Source organism: Zootoca vivipara, chromosome 17, assembly GCF_963506605.1.
Source record: "Zootoca vivipara chromosome 17, rZooViv1.1, whole genome shotgun sequence".
NCBI classification, from domain to species: domain Eukaryota; kingdom Metazoa; phylum Chordata; class Lepidosauria; order Squamata; family Lacertidae; genus Zootoca; species Zootoca vivipara.
The window spans coordinates 23,790,739-23,810,665 of record NC_083292.1 but is presented as its reverse complement, the minus strand read 5'-3'; the positions used below and the strand labels follow the sequence as shown (position 1 = coordinate 23,810,665).

The window sequence follows — 19,927 nt, the reverse complement described above, 5'->3', positions numbered from 1 at the left end:
CAGTTTGTTGAGGTGTCAGTTGAGAAATTCAGCATGGAACTGGAGGATATGTTTATGAAGAGGGAATTAGCCTTCCTCAAGCCCTGAAGAACTTGCAAATTATAGTCAGTATCCTGGAGGGGCAAGTAGGATGGGGGGAAATGAGGGCCACAATCTTAAAAAAACGAAAACACCCCCCTGTTAGTACTATACAGGGATACTTCCAAAGAAAAGGAAAGTAAAGGGGGAAAGGCAAGTTTTTCCTTCCCCAGTTTCCAGAAACCTCTTCTCCTCCTCCTCTAGGGCCACCTCTCCCCATATGAACCTACCCGGACCCTGAGATCATCCTCCGAGGCCCTTCTTTGTGTGCCTTCTCAATGAGAGGTCCGGAGGGTGGGCCTTTTCTGCAGTATTTATTTTGTGTTTGTTGTATTGGAATTTTACGTTGTGAACCACCCGAGATCTATGATTATAGGGCAGTATACTACTACTACTACTACTACTACTACTAACAACAACAACAACAACAACAACCATCTATTAAAAGTTCAGGTTCAGGACTTGTAGCACCAAACCTGAGTCCTCTAGCACAATGTAGACATAGGAAGTTGCCTTATGCCAGGTCAGACTATCTAGTCGAGTAATTAACTACTCCTGACTGGCAGCAGTTCTCTAAGGCAGGGGTCCCAATTTCATCAACTGCTACCTGCTCTGTGGCCTGCAGATGTTGCAGGATGACCACTCCCACCATCCCTACTGACTGCAGCTAATAGGAGCTGGGAGTTCAACATCATCTGGAGGGCCGCAGTTTCCTCATTCCCACCTTAGCAGCTGGAGATGCATGGCAGCATTTTGTTAGAGGTTCTGACTGCAAAACAAGGCCCACAAACTTGGGAGGAACATCAAACACAGGTGCCTGCCCAAAGGCAGGACCCTCCACCCACCCGGCATCCAGGTAATGAATTACTGTTTTCCTCTCCCCTTCAGCGCAATTTTCCCGCTTCTGTCTCATTTCCCAGACCTTGGAATCTCTGTAGTTTGTGCTCCCTTTTATCCTAGCAACCAGGAATCCTCTTTCTTGTGGTGGGCTCATCAGAGATCAGGTACTCCCTAGAAGTTACTTTCTGAAAATACTACTAAGCGTGGGTGAATGTTAAACCCACCAACCCCCTCAATGGTAAACACAAAATGTGAGAACTCTGTATGTCTCCTGCCGTGCAGGAGCTAAAGACCAGGCATTCACTGGAGAGTTAACTTGCTGTACAATGGTATACATACCTACTCAGAACCAGTGTGTGTCCCTTTGTTTTTAACAGGGCTTTCTGCCAGATAAATGGCCACAGAATTGCAGCCTAGGCTTTTATTTAGGGTTGGCACTGGGGGAAAGCAAGTTTCTCGTGCCTCTGTGTGCGGTATGGCAGTCAAAAATTAAAACAGGCTAAGCTTTTTCTGCTATGGAAATACAATTATGGGGGAAGCTTTACCTGTCCACCTTCTGTCTGTCAAGCATTTCATTAGGTGTGTGGCCACTGGTTTATTTTTGGGCCCTCCACCCCGCCTGCAAAAGAGGGCATCCATTTGTGTATGACACAAAGAATGTACAATTTTTGTGCAAATCCACCCACTTTTGTGAGTGGGTCGGTGTGTGTGTGTGTGCGCAACCCACATATAGTGCACTGGACCCATAAAATCCTGCTGCCCCTGCAGCTCACATCCCAGAGACCCCAAGCAGAGCAATGCAAGAGACTTTGGAGAAAAGAATCTGACAAGTGAACTGCCCCGGACGCATTAAGCAAGCAAACTGCAAGACCCGCTGCCAATCAGGATCAGACCCAACCCCAGGAAATTATTCCAGGGGAAACTTAACTAGGTAAAAATAAAAAGCCCCCCTCAATGTTCCCAACACATCTCAGGCTCCAGGCAGTTGTCCCACAAACGGAGGCGAGGGGAGTTGCCATCTTAGGGCTGCCGAGAGAAGGAAAAGTTTGCTTTCCGAGGAAGGAAGCAGACATGAGGCAGAAGGCTAAAGTCATTCAGCGGCGGCTGACCCGATGGCAGGCGTGGGGTGGGGGGGGAGAGACAGGAAAAATAGGGCTGGAGAGCCATGGAAGTAAAGAGGAAGATGTCGACGACAACAGGAAATAGACACCCCCACCAACATGCCAAGGGACACGATAAAGCATTTGGGAGGAAGGCAAAAGGAAGGGTCCTTAGGCAAAGAGCCCGATCATCTCGGCGAGGCCTCGTCCATTTCAAATGCACGGAAGCACCTCCCTTTTTACCTCCCCGTTTCCACCCCATTGTAAAACCCCGCAGTGCGCCCCCCCCAATCCCTTCCCGAATAATGGTCGCCCCTCACCCTGCCAGAGAACCAGTATCTTTTTTGGAGGGGGGAGGTAGCGGTCCGCAGTGGCCTGACAGCGCTGGCGCGGTGACTCACTTCCTGTAGTGCAGGAAGTGTGGCGCAAGCAGGAGACCAGACTCTTCCCCCCAAACACACAGCAGCTCGGCTACAGCCGCTTTTGTGTTTCTTCCTCTTCTCTACCCCCCTCCGCCCCCAATCCCTCAAACACACACACCAGCTCTCTCACGTAACTTCCTCAGGAAAGAGCTGGGCCTGAGCTGCAGATCTCCCCCCCCCCCACTGTCACCAAACACACACAAAGTGGCGAGTGCGGGTTCCTCTCTAGCAAGATCAGTACTGGGCCTCAGCACACATTGCAGGCCTGAGCCCCAGTCCCCCAAATATAACCAGATTCCAGAGGGTTTCCCCATCCCACCTAAAGGAAAAACTCTCTAGCTCCCTTTCTTGCATCCCATAAAAATGGGATCCACTGTGGATGGGGGTGGGGAAATTATGTCCGGGTCCCAGCTGTGTGGCTTGACTTCCTATCAGACCCACGTCCTGTAACCCAATCTCCCTCTCCCTCTCCCTCTCTCTCTGGGTCTGCTCCGATAAGGCCAAAGCGTCCCTTTGCAGCTGGATTTCCAGGAGCAATGAATAGGGGGCTTTCTCCTTCTGCCAGGCTGGAGGTGGAGGGGGCAGGGAAAGGCCACAGAGTGCCATTTGGGCTGCGTCAGCCACCAGCCGGCCTGGCAATGCGGACAGGGAGGCATTGAGAAAGCGCTGGCAATGCAAGGGGAGTGGCCCGCCACTCAGGAGGCCCCCTTTTGCATGGGGAGGGGAAGGTCTTAAGTCCCCATCCCTCTCTCCCCTTTGTCCATTAGCACTGAGGGAGGGGAACCTTTTCAGTTGTGCAGGCCAGATCCTTACCGGATCTCAGCCCCACGGGCCAAATCCCACAAGTGGGTGGGATGTCCACCTGCCAACTGCCTGGCGTCACTATCCCCTCAGGTGATTGGGTACTTTGAAGTCCCAAAGCTGGGACTTCAAAGCATGATGCCAGGCTTGCAAGAAGCCCTACACAGCGCTTTAAAGCCCCGAATGCGTCAGTTTTGCTGCCCAACAGCTTTCTGCAAACGAACTTTGCACGGGGAGTTTGCTAGCAAAGCTCTTCCAGCACACTTTGGGTTTTCATTGCCAATGCACAATGGGGAGGGCATCTTATTGACTGTACTGGCAGCTACGTCTCAAACTGCCCCACACCTGAAATTGCATATGATGCAGAGCAGGTGAGCATGGTTTGGGGGAAACAAACTTGCAGGCCAACCGCAAATCCCTGGCCAAGTCTGACGCATGGGCTGGTGCCTCCTCACCCGATTCCAGCTCAGCCCAGTGTCCTCTGGTGGGCATGTTGGTCTTGGGCACAGAATGGTCTTCCCCATCAATTGCTACCACAACCTTTCATCAGGGGTTGGTCCTCATCCAGACTTGGAATGAAGATTGAGATTGAGGAATCGGGATGGTTAATTCAGAGGGAGACTCTTCGCTGGGCTGCCCATTCCCAAACGAATCAGTGCTGCCTGCCTCCATTGCCAACTGAGATCACCAGGATTCAACCCACACAGGATGGCAACCTACCAGCCAACACTGCAGTGAGGACCCACTCAGTCCCAGAGCCAGCCCTGGGTCAGGTTATTGCAATCCGTCAGGGATGAGAGCTGCATGCTGAAAAAGATCACTTGCTTATCTCCACAGGCCTCCAAGCGAGGCTGATCTCACGCTTGGTCTCCCAGCCCTTTTGTGCTTCTCTGTCTGCTGTGCCTTTGCAGAACCTCATTAATCTATACACGCCAGAGGCTGTACAGAGATTTAAAGCCAAAGAAAATAATATAGCCTTGTAGGGACGGGGAACTTGTGGCCCTCCAGATGTTGCTGAATTACAGCTCTCTTCGTTCCTGGCCGTTGGCTGCAGATGTTGGGGTTGATGCAAGCAAAGATGTTCAGCAATGTCTGGAAACCTTTGTATTAACAACAACAAAGAACAAGCACCCCCCCCAGTTGTCCCGTGGCACTGAATGCCACAGGATGCCTGGGGTTGAAGACAAATAGGCAAAAGTGTTGGTTGTTAAAACAAGAGCCAGAGGCCTGTCATTAACCCCTAGCAGGGGGGCACCATAGCTCAGTGGCACAGTGCTTGCTTATACAATCCCCACAATATCTGGATTTTTTTACTTGCCTCCGTCTGAGATCCTAGAGGGTGAATGACCAGTCAGAGCAAGCTAGAACTCTCCAATCCGGAGCCCTCCAGATCTTTTGGACCACAAGCCCCATAACCCCTGACCATTGGCTATACTGCCCAGGGCTGAAAGGAGTTGCAGCCCAAACCATATGGAGGGCATCAGGTGAGGGAAGGCTGGCATAGACAGTAGTAGGGCAAAGGGTTTGACCAGTTTCCCATGTACCTAACCCAGCTTGGAATGATCACTTGGAGTGATGCAGCTTAAATCCCCGATTCAGCTCGTTAATTCATTTAAGCAACTTGCTCTGCCTCAGCCCTATGGGAACAGCGCCAACCTACCTTACAAAATTGCTGCAAAGTTATTGTAAGCGAAGCGTTTGGGTGCTAAATGCCATTGCAGAAGCTGCCACCATCTGGTCCCGCCTTCCCAAAAATGCAGCCAAGGGGGGATTCTGAAGAACCATTTGCCCTGAAGGGAGGGGAGAAGCAGAAACAGAACTCACAAAATGAGATTGTTCCCCCATCCTGCTTTTTTGAGGTGGCTGTTGTAGAATTGTGATTGATGCTTTAAAAAAAAATCATTTCATGTACCCCTTGAAAAGTATACAAATCCTCTGCATAAATATTTCATTGCTGAGAATAACCAGCAGAAGAGTTAAGCTAAGCCCCCACCTCAAAACTTGCTTTGACCACCAGGAATTGGTGGCCAATCAACAGCCAAGATGGGGAGACTCTGACCTTTTGACTCCCAGCAATCTGAGATGACAGGGCAGAGGCTTTGACCAGAAGAAAGTCTTGCACCTCAGCAGTGAGTAGATCCACTCCGTATATTATCAGTAGCTTCCTACATGTGGGGTGTGTGTGGATGAGGAACCAGTTAAAACCACATCCTCCTATGCTAGACTAATTAATTTAGAATTTAAAGCAGGCGCACAGATGCCAGGGCCAGCTGTTGGATTCAGTCGTGTCTGCTCCTTGCTTTCGAGGTGTCTCCTCCAAAGCCACAAAGGAACCCTTGCCCTCGCCAGCCTCTCCCAACTTTAAAGAATCTTTGATCGGGAGGGTGGCTCACATCTGCACTTGTCAGACCTCAGCTGGGCCCAGTTTTGGGAGCTGCACTTTAGGAAGGACAGAGACAAACAGGAAAAGGGGATAGGGAGGACCGGTGGGGTGGAAAGGCAAAGTCCTAGGAGGGAAGGTGGAAGGGACTGAGCAGGTTTAGCCTGAAAAGACACAGAGTGGTGGGGACAGGAGTGGACTGCACCCTTGAAATCAGCGTTAGAAGCTCAGGTGTATAAACTAAGGGTCAAATGGATCCTTAAACCAAGGTTACGGAATGTCTAGTTGCCATTTTGGGTCAATACAGCGCTAAAGTCTTATTTTTTAAAGGATGGGCTGAATGGTGATTGATTCTCAGTTAAACACCTGGCTAGTTCAGATGACCACCTTGAGTATGGTTACCAGATGTTTTTCAATGAATCCAGGGACACTGGTAGCGCAGTTGGCTCTGGCTGGCTTCAGGAGCTTCTCGCTGCCGTGGTGCCTGCCATTTTCCCTCGCCAGAAGTCCCCATATGATGTGTTGCGCACATCATATGGGGACTTCTGGCGAGGGAAAATGGCGGGTGCCACAGCAGCAGGCAGCGAGCAGCTCCTGAAGCCAGCCAGAGCCAACTGCGCTGCCAGGCTGGCTCCAGGCTGCTGAGGCTGCCGCTGCCACATCTCCCGGGGACAGATTTGCAAATCTGGGGACTGTCCCCAGGAACTGGGGACGTCTGGTAACCCTAACCTTGAGCTAGCTTAAGAACTTCTGAGAACTGAAAGAATAAAAGTCAGTTGATCCAGGGACGGTCCACATCATAGCTGTCAACTTTTGGATTTGAAAATAAGGGATCAGCAGCCTCACCTGTGCCGGGGACAGTCTACAGTCTACAGTGGTACCTCGCAAGACGAATGCCTCGCGCAACAAAAAACTCACAAGACGACGAGGTTTTCTATGACTGCCGCTTCGCTGCTTGCCAGGGTTTGCAAAGGCAGGCGGCGACAAGTCCCGGCAAGCAGCTTTTTTGCCCATAGGAGTGCATTAATTTTCAATGTATTCCTATGGGAAACCGCGATTCGCAAGACAAATTTTTCATAAAATGAATTGACCTGTGGAACGAATTAAATTCGTCTTGCGAGGTACCACTGTATCTAACAATCCAGGATAGCAGCGGGAAACGGCTCTGGAATAAGGGAATTTCCAACAAAAAAAGGGAAACTTGACAGCTGTGGCTTGGAATAAGGGAGTTTCCCCGCAAAAAAAAGGGAGGGTTGACAGCTATGGTCCACATATCTATCGGCCTACTCAGACCTCTTTTTCCTTAATGCTAACTGCTCCTGCTCAGGCTGCACAGAAAAAGCATTTTGGTTCCAGAGAGAGAATTCTACAGGATGGGGTATTTGTGTGCAAAAACTGTCAAGATCCAATTATCCCCAGGCATGCCCCTCCAGATGGTGGAGATGTCAGGAGCGGTCATGGCTCCTAGGCATGTTCACTTGGCCACTTGCCAGTGGTGGGCAGGGCCAGAAGCAAAAGTGGGAGGAGCCATGGATGTGACTCCCACATGCCCGTTTTGTTTCCCAACTAAGCCGAGAAGTGCAGAACCTTTTTTCTGCCCAAGGGCCAAACCCCAGAGGTAAAAGTGGGCGGGGCCCTGGATGAGACTCTTACCTTTGTACAGGAGGCTGCACTCCAAAATTAATTCATGTGGATGTTAGAGGTTTCTACACTGTCATGCACACACCCCTCCATCATGGCAAGCAAAAAGCATCACCACAACTGACGGACACACTCCAGCCGGGCAATGGTACTCAAGGAGGGTGTGGCAATGTCGGGGGGGGGGCGATATTTGGACCCCTAACCTAAGTCTCCCTGCCCCTAATCTAGTGATTCAAGCCTGATGAACAGTTCTGGGGAATTCAAAACTTGCACACTATTTTGCAATATTTCAGTTGGCCTAATCACTTTATATTTTTCTTACGGGCCGACAAAACTACCTTTGCTTTTTGTACGACTTGGAGAACACCAAATCTAGCTGTTCTACAGAAGGATCCCAAACTGGATGAAGAGGAGCTGAGACCACCCTGAAGATGGGACTTCCTTCTCCAAGAGGCTATTCTCTGCAGCTACGAGAGAAAGCAAATCATTCTGGTTTCTGCTTTCTTTTTTTAACCGAGACACAATCTAAAATTAATCTCCAAAAGATCCCTCGTTTCCCCCCTTTCCCCACTTACCAAGGAACATGCCTGTGCTGTCCGAGGATGGAAATAGAGCTAGGTAACAACTGGAATTTATGTTTATTTTTTATTTTTTTTAAAAGGGAGATCAACCTATTTTATGTGTCTCCTTCCCAGCTCACCTAGGTACAACATGAAACCTGCAAATCACCTGACAACACTTGAACATCTGTTTCAGACTTCCAGGTTCCATCCTATTACTGTGATCCCATCATGGCTCCAACATTAGCCAATGCGCCCCCCCCCCCCCGGTTTAATCACCTATTCCATTCCACCAACGTGGTGCCCTCCAGGTGTGTTTGACGACATCTCCCATTTGTCCTATCCATGCTGCACTGGCTGGGGCAGATGAGAGCTGTAGCACAAAAACAGGCCTCTGGTGAACCTCCAAGGAAGGAAAAGACGCTCGAATGAGAAGCCGCTACAGGTGTAAATGCATCTATAGCTATGTTTGGGTAATTATTAGCTCCCGTGTCCATCTCTCTTCTGACATCTGCAAGCATCTGTAGGGTGGAGGCCTCTGCACATGTGCAAGTTCCCCTGAGATCTGAAATTCTGTTCCTGGGGAGACTTTGTGCATTCAACTATATGTGTGAAGGTGCAGAGAGATTTTCACACCTCACAGGCACAAAACGGGCCCAATTCCTTTGTACAGGATTATTGGCTATTTGTTAATTCAATGTTGGGTGTGTTTTATTGAAGTGAGAACCAAGTGCACGGAATGGTGTGGGCAAGGAGAGAACTAAGTGATTGTGGATTGTGTGATTCATTTAGTTGTGTGCAGTGTGAATATGCAAGTGAATACGTCCAGCAACTCTTTTACATTTTGGGGGGTAATTATGACTTTTTATGCTATATTGCAATTCCATTGCATTTTGACATATTTGGAGATATTTAATTATGTTACTAGAAATGTGGAGTTCTTATTAGTAGCACTATCAGTCTTCTTCAGTTTTGAATGTGGAATTTGTATTTCTCACGAAGATTATTATTCCTTGGGATTTGCAAAACCACTTAGCTGCCGAAATATGAAGCGGTATATATCTATATCTATATCTATATATGGTCTCCTTGCTCCTGCACTGCTGAACTGTGCTGTGCGCTCTTGACACTTAAATTCCCAAGATCACTCAACATAAGATGATGGCCAAGCGCAAGATCTCCAAGCAGATGTTCTCAGACAACTGCAAGTAAGGACCATTAATAACTGAAGGGTATCAGGAAGGGAGCAAACCTAGAAGCAGAACACTTGCCCAACATGCAGGTATTTCAAGTTTTCATTCCCTGGTTTCTCTAAAGGTCGGAGTAAACAGGTGAACTTGCAGTGCTTGAGATCCTGGGTAGTTGCCATCCGTCAGGCAGACAATGCTAGGCAATGGCCAAATGATCTGACCAGGAATAAGGCAGCTGCCTATATTCTTAAGCACTGCCAAAGGCTGAAGGGTGTGAAGGAGTAGCTTATTTGTACGGGGGGGGGGGCCTCCAAATCTAAACACAGCAGCCAGCAGTGTCCTAGGGACGGCTACGGAGTTCAGGCCACTTGGTCTCCTTCCTAAACAACAGAGGCCTCTAGATATCAAGGTCTTCCCAGTGTCCCTGCTGCAGTTTCCATCATTAAGCGGTGCTTCCTAGATTCACTTCCATGGGAACATTTCAGCCCCCAGTTTATATCCCCAGCATGTTGGACAGACTATGACTGCCTTGACTACAATTGGGGAAGATGCAGCTTCACAAAGCTCTCTTGGGTGACCTTGGGCCCTTCACTTCCTTTTCAGATCTAACCGACCTCGCAAGGTTGTTGTAGGAATAAAAGGAGCAGGGAGCTCATTGAGGGAATCAAACACACAAAGGGAATCCTGCCTGCGAGTGGCTGCCCAACCATGGCTACCGGGTGGAGCGAGAAGAGCACTCTGCACATGCTCTTGCGCCCCTTGACTCCCGTCTTGACGTATACCGGGAGGAAGCCCCCGCGCCCCGCCCGAAGCCGAGCTTAGGCACGGGAGAGTTGGGTCTTTTGTCACACAATAGCGGCGGGGAGCCGGGAGCCTGTTCTGCGGGTGAGCGCCTGCGCTGCGCGTGTGCGCGCCCTGTCTGCCTTGCTCTATGTAACAGCCCGGCTCCTGGCGCAGGTTGCGTCCGTGTGCGCGCGTGCCTCGCAAATGCCCTCTTCTCGGTGCTGGGATTTGAGGGCGCAACGAAGTGCAACGTGCACGGTATTGTGTGAAAACGCCCGCTGCGCGCTTTACGACCGGGGAGTTTGCCTCGCTTGCATTTCCCGGGGCGGGGAGAGAGAAGGATGTCCTTAAAACGCTTCAATGGAGGCGATCTCTTTCCCAGGCAGCCAATGCATTAAGACTAGCACCCATCCATCTTTCCCCCGCCCCGTTAGAATCGGCAAGCCCTGATTTGGAGAAGCGGAGGAGGCTGAGCCTCTCTCTCTCTCTCTCTCTGCCCCTTCCAGCCCACCTCTACCCACCACGGCTTCTCCCCCCGGGTTCAGTCAGGGCGGACGTGCCGCCAGCTTCGCTTCCCTCTCCTTCCCCGCCTGGAGCCCGATCCACGTGCCGGAGCGCATGACGCGCGGCCAGGGCGCACAGGACGGAACTGGCCCGGCCGCCGCCGCCTGCCTACCTCTCCACGCCGTCCGCGCTCCAGCTCTGCAACCAAACCGGACGCTGCTGTTGCCGCTGCCGCCGCTCGCCCCGCGTGTCCCCTCCCGGCCGGGCGCCCGCCCCCGCTCCGCTCCCTGCGGCCCTGGCACCGCCCTCTCCTCCTTCCTCCTCTCAATCGGGGGCGGAGAGACCCAGATTGGGGAGGAAGGAGGGGGCGCTTTGCGGCGTCACACAACGCCAGGGAGGACTCACAAAGCGCGCGCGTGGGGGGGGGGGGAGTGGCGGGCGGCTAGCAGGAAAGCACGGCTTCTTTCGTTTCCAGGACAAGAGGAAGATTCTGAACATGTGCAGAGTACTTTTGAGAACCGCTCCCTCCCTCGCGGACACAACGCCAAGACTTGAGTTAGTGCCCTGCTTTTGAGGATGATAAAGACAGAAAGAGCGCACACCACGTTGGGGGAAGAGGACAGACCTCATTCTTCCCCCCTCCCCCAAACAGTTTGTAATTAACTCACCCTGTTTTATCCATCTGGAATGTTTTATGTGGCCAACACAGCTATGTTTCCTCCAGGAGGCGAGGGCTTTGAAGTCACCCACCCTGAATACCCTCCCCCCCCCAAGGGAGCAAATCAGCAGCACCATCATGACACACTAAGGGCAACGGGGTGGCTGGCGGGGCTGTTTTGGAAAGATGCTCAAGAGCGAAGAACAAGTGAAAGGCAAGTTCCCGAAACATACACGAAAGGTAAGGTCTCTAAGGTGCTACTGGAAGGATTTTTTATTTTTTGTTTCGACTATGTCAGACCCAACACGGCTACCTACCTGTATCTAGCACAGAAAACCACCTCCTTTTCTTCACTTTGCCAAGGCATAGGTAGGTTCAGGTGCAGTCCTTCTCCCCCCACCCCCAGCAGGAAGACACTCTCTCCATCCATTCCTAGGCAAACAAGGCCCCCATCTTTGCAGCTGGGATAAAATTGAGGGTGGTGTGTGTGGAATCAGTTCTCAAGTTTCCCCTTCCCTCCACTTCTGCCTTGCATTTTCCATCGTACACGGCGGATTTCTAAAAAGGTCTCAGGTGTGAGCACCTATGATCTGCCTGTAAGAAGGGCTGACAAATCCAGAACCAGTTTGAAAGAGGCGCAGGAGGGGGGGCAGAACCCCACCCTGGAAGAGGAGGAAAGCAGCTGCTCTCTTACTCAAGGAAAGTGGGACCAGTGAAGGAGATGCAGAAACCACAACCCCTCTTTTCTCCATCCTCACGCAAATATCTGGCTCCCCGCCACCCACCACAAGGTTACAAAACATGATGCACAGGTGGATGGCTGTTGTCGTATTTTTTTCCTGCATTTTTAATTTTTATACCAACCAAAAATCCAGGATCCAGGGATGGGGGAGGGGGTGGTAAAGAGGAAAATAAAAACAAACAAACAAACAGAAATATCCCCAAGGAACAACGGCAGAAAAGAAAAGAAAAATGTCCTTGAGTGTCACTAGTACAAAGTTAGTGTCCAAGGTGGGTCCCTGTGCAGCGGTTGTGGGAGAGAAAAAGGGGGCAGTGCATGGGATCCTCCCCCCTCCTCTAACCTTTCGGGTAGACTGAGCCTGCCCCTGCAGGCAAGGAGGGAGGCGAGGCGAGAAATGGGGGCACAGAAGGCTGTAGCAGGGCATGAAAAGGAGCAGCCCCCACTCCCCTTATTGCTGTCCATGGTCCTGAATGAGGGAAAGCGGAATCAGAGTGCATTCCCCCCCCCAAAAAAAGGGGGGGCGGCAGAACAAGAGTCAAACGGGGCCAGCCCGTAATTCTGTAGGAGATGAAACAGCCCCACCCCACTCAGTACTGGTGTTCTAGGAGGGGCTGCACGGCCGCTGGGCTCTCCTCTTCCTCTCGCTGCCTCTCCCACTCGGCCACAACTGGGGCAGGTTCTGGGGGGCTGCAGTTCCCTCCGGGTGTCGCTGATGGCTCCAGAGGCAAGGGGGGCGTGGAGTCGCTGGTGGCCTCAGGGACTGGTCCTGGGGTAGAGGGCTGAGAGAGAGAGAGAGGCATCCATGTTAGTATATCAGATATTTAGAGAAACAGTACTCGAATTCGTATTACAAACCTGCCCAGGACAGATTAAGCCCCATTGAACTCAGTGGGGATGACCTTTGAGTAGACCTGCATAGGATTTCACTTTTTATCTTAAACATCCTTTGGCATAAAAATCATCCAGTAGGAAAGGAGAACAGCAGGCTTTGGTATTATTCCATTTTTTGGTTAAACCTTTAATACCTTGCACTGTAAACCAGTACCAAAATTATTATACTTTCTGATACTTTGCGCCGCTGGGGGGATTTGAATGGAAAGAATACCAGAATTCCAACTGGCCTCAGAAAGGGGCCTGAGGTACAAAGAGTTGGGGAGGGGAGAGGATGCGGCTGTGGTTGGAGCTGGGGGGAGGGAGACAAGGGTTAGGACCCAAGGGATTCATCCAGACACCACAATGCACACTGTCTGCAAATGGCTGGCAAATCCTCTTCCTGACCTTCAAAATACACCCCCCCTCCTTGTTGTTTATGGGGGAGGGGGAGTTGGCCTAATAGCTTTCCATTAGCACTAAGAGGATTGCAGAGCTAAGGATGGCACCAAGCTGAGCCCTGCCACCTGGCTGGGGTGGGGAAGGAAGAATATTGGTTTTTTTCTTCTCTCTCTCTCTCTCCTCTCATTAGCCATAGCCATCATATCTGAGATTAGGTCCTCCCGAACACTCCCCTAAAGCACGAGTGGGGAACCTGCACTGCCCTCCAAGGGTTGTTTATTTGTCTTTATGTATGGGCCGCTTCCCAGCATAAATTCATCAACGCAGATGTAACTACATAAAGCTTTAATCGTTTTAACGTTTTGTCACTTTTGTGTCCACAACCCTGAGCTCCTTCGGGAGGAAGCGTGGGATATAAATCAATTCGATAAACAATGAGCACACAAAAGCATGAGCAATAAAATCGTTTTGACAAACTCTAAAGCCAATAAAGCCAGCTTCACAAGTTCTAAAGCAATGAAACAACTTCTGCAGGTATGCCCCTCGTATTGCATAAAGGATTGGACCACACAACAGGGAAAGCTTCTTAAGACAAAAATGTCTTGCATTGGTGGAGATGTCAGGCGCCATCCTGGTGCCCGGGCATCTTCACTTGGTCGCAAGTGGCTGGTAGGTAAAGGTAAAGGGACCCCTGACCATTAGGTCCAGTCGTGATCGACTCTGGGGTTGCGACGCTCATCTCGCATTATTGGCCGAGGGAGCCGGCGTACAGCTTCCAGGTCATGTGGCCAGCATGACAAAGCCGCTTCTGGCGAACCAGAGCAGCACATGGAAACGCCGTTTACCTTCCCGCTGTAGCGGTACCTATTTATCTACTTGCACTTTGACATGCTTTCGAACTGCTAGGTTGGCAGGAGCTGGGACCAAGCAACGGGAGCTCACCCCGTCGCAGGGATTCGAACGGCCGACCTTCTGATCGGCAAACCCTAAGCTCTGTGGTTTAACCCACAGCGCCACCTGCGTCCCCAAGTGGCTGATAGCCAGGTGCAAAACGCGCCTGGCAAATTTTGAATGCTGGACCTAAGTGGTTGGGGGCTTTGTAAATTAATACAAGGACCTAAAGCCTGGCTCAGCAGCAGATGGGCACCCCATGCACGTGTTTTAACAATGGTGTCACATGCTCTTGGCCAGGTGCCGCCATATCGTAACCAAGCTTTTGCCTGATGGTTCCCCGAGATCAAGCAGCAGATTCTTGGATGAATTGGGTGCCATTTTGGCTTTCGAAATGGCACTGATCTTTCAGTTTCTTAGAATTCCCAAAGAACACCAGATATAAGGCTGCTGGGTAGAAGTTTACAGAACAGGCAGAAGGGACAATGGCTGAAGACCAGTTTCCATGTTATTTCAGAAACTCAGAAGAACTGGCTGTCTTGCAGAGGGACCAGACTGGCTATTTCCCACCATTTTATCAATTTGTTTATTACTTAATTTTATATCCCGGCTTTCTGTGCAGCGGGATCCGGGATGGTTCATAACAATGGAAGAAAACACAAAGTGCCTTAGCAGAGATTCCTGCGTCGCAGGGAGTTGGGACTAGACAACCCTTGGGTCCCTTCCAACTCTACGAATCCATGAGGCTATTAAAACATCTGCCTACTTGTGATATGTCAGGATACAAAGAGGAAGGGAAATAATTGGGAGGAAGGGAAGGGGGCAGCCTACTGAAATTCAGCTGAAGGGCAAAGCTTTCCTGCTGGCTCTCTGCAGGGCTGTAAAGGCAAGTCAAGTCTACTAAAAATGGATGGAGGTGAGCAGATACACACCTGAGGTTTAGGGCTCCCACCAACACCCAGAGTCCCCAGCACAGCCACAGCGGGAGATGATAGAGCAGCGTTGTCCTTTGTGCGGGGTGAGGGTGTTCCGGGGGGGACGTCGCTCTCGCTCCCGCCCAGCCCGTTCAGTCCCTTGCGGCTGGGCAGGCTCCATTTGCCACAGAGGCCCTCGTAGGCAAAGGCGGAGTGGGCCCCGAGCCCTGGGCGGAGAGGCAGAGGGGCACGTCCCGGCCCCTCAGCCACAGAAGCCAAGGAGCTGGCGCAGGAAAGCTGGCTTCCCAAGAAATGCGGACCGGGGGGCCACGACGCAGCCGGCGTAGGTGGGGGCCGTCCTTCGCCCTGGCTCAGCAAGGGGCCTGCCGGCTGGGGCTGGGCCAGCCAGCTTTGGTTCGGAGGAAGAGGAAGGCCGGACTCTAGTTCTGCAGAGATAAATGAACAGCAATGTGGCCACCACAGCGATGTGACAGGACAAGCCCTGAGGGATGAGCAGCCCTGAGCACGCACCGAGCCTTCTTATTGAAAGGGCATTGGACAAAATTCAGGGAGGATAAGGCTGTCAATGGCTATATGTTAAGAAATATGCCTGAACATTGAGCATGTAAGTTTACGTCTAAAATCAATGGATAGAACAAACATCATTACATGTACTTATGGATAAGTGTTTAATGGTTATATGTTTAAAAACCTTTTTTTTTTGTTTTAAAAGGCTGTCAGTGGCTTTTAGCCATGTTGGCTATGTTCTTCTTCCATGGTCGAAGACAGAGAACAAAGGGAGTGACTTCTCCAGAGTAACTCTGAGCCGTAAGGCACAAAGGAGATCAGGAATAACTAATATGGACATAGTATTTGATAAAGAAATAAAGGAACAATGGATGGAAATTAAAACCTCACACAGGAAGAAGAAAGGAGAACTCCATTTGCGAATTTACAAATTACTATATGCGTTAATGCGAATTGAAGTTAATCATTGTAGCTGCGGTATAAGGGACTTCATCAAGAATGGATTGTATTTGGTTTGAGCAACAGTCTGGAGGCAGAATTAAAGGGGATCAGACCTTGAAGTCCAGCACGTGGGAAGCCACACCCAATTTATAATTGGCTATGTAATTTATTTGTATTTGAATTGGTATTGCTATTTGGTATTAATATAATATGGCACATATTGGATTTTTGCAATTGAAAACTAATAAAAACTATTTAACAAAAAAGAAGACGAAGAAGACAGTGTCTGCACAGGTGGTTTTCCATTCAGTAGGCTCTCCTTCTGCTGGAATCCCAGCCCTCCTCCCGTTTCCAAAACCTCGTCCTCTCTGACTCCCACCCATACCCGCCGTGTTTGCCCCTATTATGCCCCATCCTTTCACCAAAAGCCATATCGCATCTGTGGGGGTGGGGAGTCCTCCTTACCTGCCTGAGGCTGGGCAGTGGTGATGACCGGTTCGGCGGGGTTTGCAGCCCCCGTGCCCACACTGTGAGCGGTGCTCCCAGGAGCCTGAGACCCGTGCACGGTGGGATTATTGCTGAGGGAGGAAGAGCCACCACCGCAGTCCGAATCCTCAATGTTCCCTCCGCTATTGCAACCAGCCCCACAGCCTTTCTGCAACCTGTGAAACAGAGGATGAAATTGGGACAGGTGTTGAGCAGGTGGGGGTGCAAGCAAAGGGAACAGCCCACCCAGTTCTTGTAGTTGCCAAGACCAAAGCAATGGTCAGACAACGACTCATTGATATTGAAAGACAACAGGACTGCTCAAGTTGTCCTGAATATAGATCTGGAGAAATTGAGAGATACATAGCCGCCCCGGCACCTTATTTCTCCTTTCTCCTGTCAAAAAACGCAAGAAGGGCTTTTACACTTGCCAGAAGTGCGGCATTGCCCACGCCTGTGCTGGAGGGGCTTTACAAAAAAATCCCATACGCCCAAAGACTCTGTGTATGCCCTCTAGGGGAAATAGGAAGCCCAGAGCACTTCCTCTTCAGATGCCCCCTCTATGAAGAAGCTCGAAGGGAGATCCTGGATCCCATACTGGTGAAGTTCGCAAGCCTCCCGGAAAAGCAATTATACAACATGCTCCTGCTAGGCAAAGACCAGGAGATAACCAGGGCGGTCACCAGATTCTGTGCCCAACTATGCAGACACAGACTTTCTCCCGAGTCCGTCTGAATTTCCCAACATATGGTACCCGAGCGAGTTAGGCTCAGTTTTCTGCAGCTTCTATTTTAAGGGTTAAACTTTCAGCATTGTATATATAATTAACAATGTATTTTAAATGTTCCACAAAGTGTCATATATACGTTTTGCTCCCTGAAACTGTTCTTTAAAAAGGGACTCACAGTATTTTATTTTTATTTTTATCTGTATTTTGTATTTTTCAATGAACTGGTCCTCGACCGTAATAATAAATAAATAAATAAATAAATAGTTGCCAAGACCCCCCAACCTTGAATTTTATTTATTGATTGTATTTATTCTTGCCTTAGCCCTGCTGTCTTTGGAAATAGGCTCCACCCTGCGCCACAGAGAACTAGTAGGCGTCTTCCTGAGTGCCACATGGTCAGCTCAACAATGGAAGAGCCAGAATGAAATACCCCTAAACATATGGGAAAATAATATGTGGGATACAGCGATGTTTGAGGGTCTCGCCAGACACAGGAGGGCTATTAAAGGCATAACAAAAAGAGGCACCTTCCAAGAAAGTGGACCCCTTTTTTAAACTATGTTAATGGCCAAAATCAAGACTTTGTTATACCATGGCGGCTAACAGATTGAGATTGAATCCTGACAAGACAGAAGTACTGTTTGTGGGGGACAGGAGGCAGGCAGGTGTGGAGGACTCCCTGGTCCTAAACGGGGTAACTGTGCCCCTGAAGGACCAGGTGCGCAGCCTGGGAGTTATTTTGGACTCACGGCTGTCCATGGAGGCACAGGTCAATTCTGTGTCCAGGGCAGCTGTCTATCAGCTCCATCTGGTACGCAGGCTGAGACCCTACCTGCCTGCGGACTGTCTCACCAGTGGTACATGCTCTGGTTATCAACCGCTCGGACTACTGCAATGCGCTCTACTTGGGGCTACTTTTGAAGGTGACCCGGAAACTACAACTAATCCAGAATGCGGCAGCTAGACTGGTGACTGGGAGTGGCTGCTGAGACCACATAACACTGGTCCTGAAAGACCTACATTGGCTCCCAGTATGTTTCCGAGCGGGTGGTGCTGTGGGTTAAACCACAGAGCCTAGGGCTTTCCGGTCAGAAGGTCGGCGGTTCGAATCCCTGCAATGGGGTGAGCTCCCGTTGCTTGGTCCCAGCTCCTGCCAACCTAGCAGTTCTCTACTTGGGGCTACTTTTGAAGGTGACCCAGAAACTACAACTAATCCAGAATGCGGCAGCTAGACTGGTGACTGGGAGCGGCCGCCGAGACCACATAACACCGGTCTTGAAGACCTACATTGGCTCCCAGTACATTTCCGAGCACAATTCAAAGTGTTGGTGCTGGCCTTTAAAGCCCTAAACAGCCTCGGTCCAGTATACCTGAAGGAGCGTCTCCAACCCCATCGTTCTGCCCGGACACTGAGGTCCAGCACCGAGGGCATTCTGGCGGTTCCCTCACTGCGAGAAGCAAAGCTACAGGGAACCAGGCAGAGGGCCTTCTCGGTAGTGGCTCCCGCCCTGTGGAACACCCTCCCATCAGAGGTCAGAGAGATAAACAACTACCTGACATTTAGAAAATACCTAAAGGCAGTCCTGTTTAGGGAAGTTTTTAATCTGTGATATTTGATGTATTTTAATGTTTGTTGGAAGCTACCCAGAGTGGCAGGGGAAGCCCAGCCAGATGGGCGGGGTATAAATAATAATAATAATAATAATAATAATAATAATAATAATAATAATAATAATAATACCAACTGCTCTGTCTGTGAAGTGGAGAGGTTATGTTAAGTAACATGTTTGAGCACTGAATGTGTAAGCTTATGTCTAAAGTCAATGGATGGAACAAACGCCATCAGATGTACTGCTGAGTGTTTAAAGGTTCTTGTATTTGCTTAAAAACCAGAAACAATTTTTTAAATAAATAAAATAAATGTTGCATTTATATTCCACCTTCTTCTCCAAGGAGCTCAAGGCGGCGAACAGGGTTCTCCCGCTCCTCACTTAATCCCAACAACAACCCTGTGAGGTAGGTCAGGCTGAGACACAGTGACTGGCCCAAGGTCACCCCGTGAGCCTCATGGCTGAGTGGAACCTGCAAGCCCCCAGAAGTTGCTGACCTCCAACTCCCATCACCTCCATGCTAGCTGGAGGCCCGCAGGATTTGGGAGGGCCACAGTATCCCCCCATCCCAGCCACAGGGAAACATGGAGCCTCCTGCAACACAAGGGAGAGCCTCACCTCTCCCAGCTTCGTATGAACCAAGTGGAGATATTGTGCAAGCTGATGGGGCCCCCCCACAGCGAGCGCAGCTGCGGGTGGCTGCCGGCGTACGAAGTGGTCAGGGGAGAGACGTAGATGGGGTATCCGATGGGCTGGTCGCAGGAGGAGTTGATCATGTTGCGCAGGGCCTGCTTGGCGTTCTGGATGCTGCCGCGCTCGGGGTTCCGGTTCCGGAGAAACACCAGCTCCTGTTGCTGCCCGGCCCACAGACCCCGCACACATTCCCGGTTCACCTGGAACAGGAGGAGGGAGGAAAGCGTTGCTCCGCAAGAAGCAGCACAGGAAGGGCAAGTTTCCAGCTTTGGGAGCGGGAGCTGGGTGCAGGGCGGAGTCGAAGGGGCACCCACCAAAAGCCCAAATTAGCTCCTTAGCATTCTCTTCTTTGCACAGTTTCACCTTCTGAACCTGGAATCTCTGCACAAGTCCCAGGAGAACCCAGGCCAATAGTAGAAGTTCTGGCCACTGCCTGAGCAATGGGTGTGCATGTGCTGCAACTGCTTGGCCTTGCTGCCCCTGCTGGTTCAGTCGGTGACACACCCAGCTGCTCTTCTGGTCGGGATCCAGGCAGGTCTGTCTCGCCAGAGATGCCTCTTCCTGCAAAAGGCACCTCTGGGCATGTCAGGCATGCAAGCTCAGGCTGGCAAACGCTTGCAGGTAATCGAGACAGAGGCTCAAAGACTGGAATGGGGATAAGCA

At 50.6% G+C, this 19,927-nt stretch overlaps 2 protein-coding genes across 4 annotated transcripts in view; both read right to left on the bottom strand.

The window, feature by feature from the left end:
• Positions 1-10,531, bottom strand: part of SIPA1 (signal-induced proliferation-associated 1) — a 40,002-nt gene extending 29,471 nt beyond the window's left edge. The window contains exon 1 of one of the 3 annotated variants that reach the window (XM_035098925.2): positions 10,472-10,531. The gene's annotated coding sequence lies outside the window, so the exon portion shown is untranslated. Of the gene's footprint in view, positions 1-2,338; positions 2,420-4,901; positions 5,622-10,471 lie in introns of those variants that run through there. The other 2 variants (XM_035098923.2, XM_035098922.2) reach the window with 2 other exon arrangements.
• Positions 10,532-11,798: 1,267 nt separating this feature from the next.
• PCNX3 (pecanex 3) overlaps positions 11,799-19,927 on the bottom strand; it is a 53,283-nt gene continuing 45,154 nt past the window's right edge. The window contains exons 32-35 of the mRNA XM_035098162.2: positions 19,190-19,464; positions 16,211-16,407; positions 14,795-15,222; positions 11,799-12,478 (exon numbers count right to left, since the gene is read on the bottom strand). Coding sequence (XP_034954053.1) covers positions 12,287-12,478; positions 14,795-15,222; positions 16,211-16,407; positions 19,190-19,464 — 1,092 coding nt within the window. The 3' untranslated portion in view covers positions 11,799-12,286. The remainder of the gene's footprint in view (positions 12,479-14,794; positions 15,223-16,210; positions 16,408-19,189; positions 19,465-19,927) is intronic.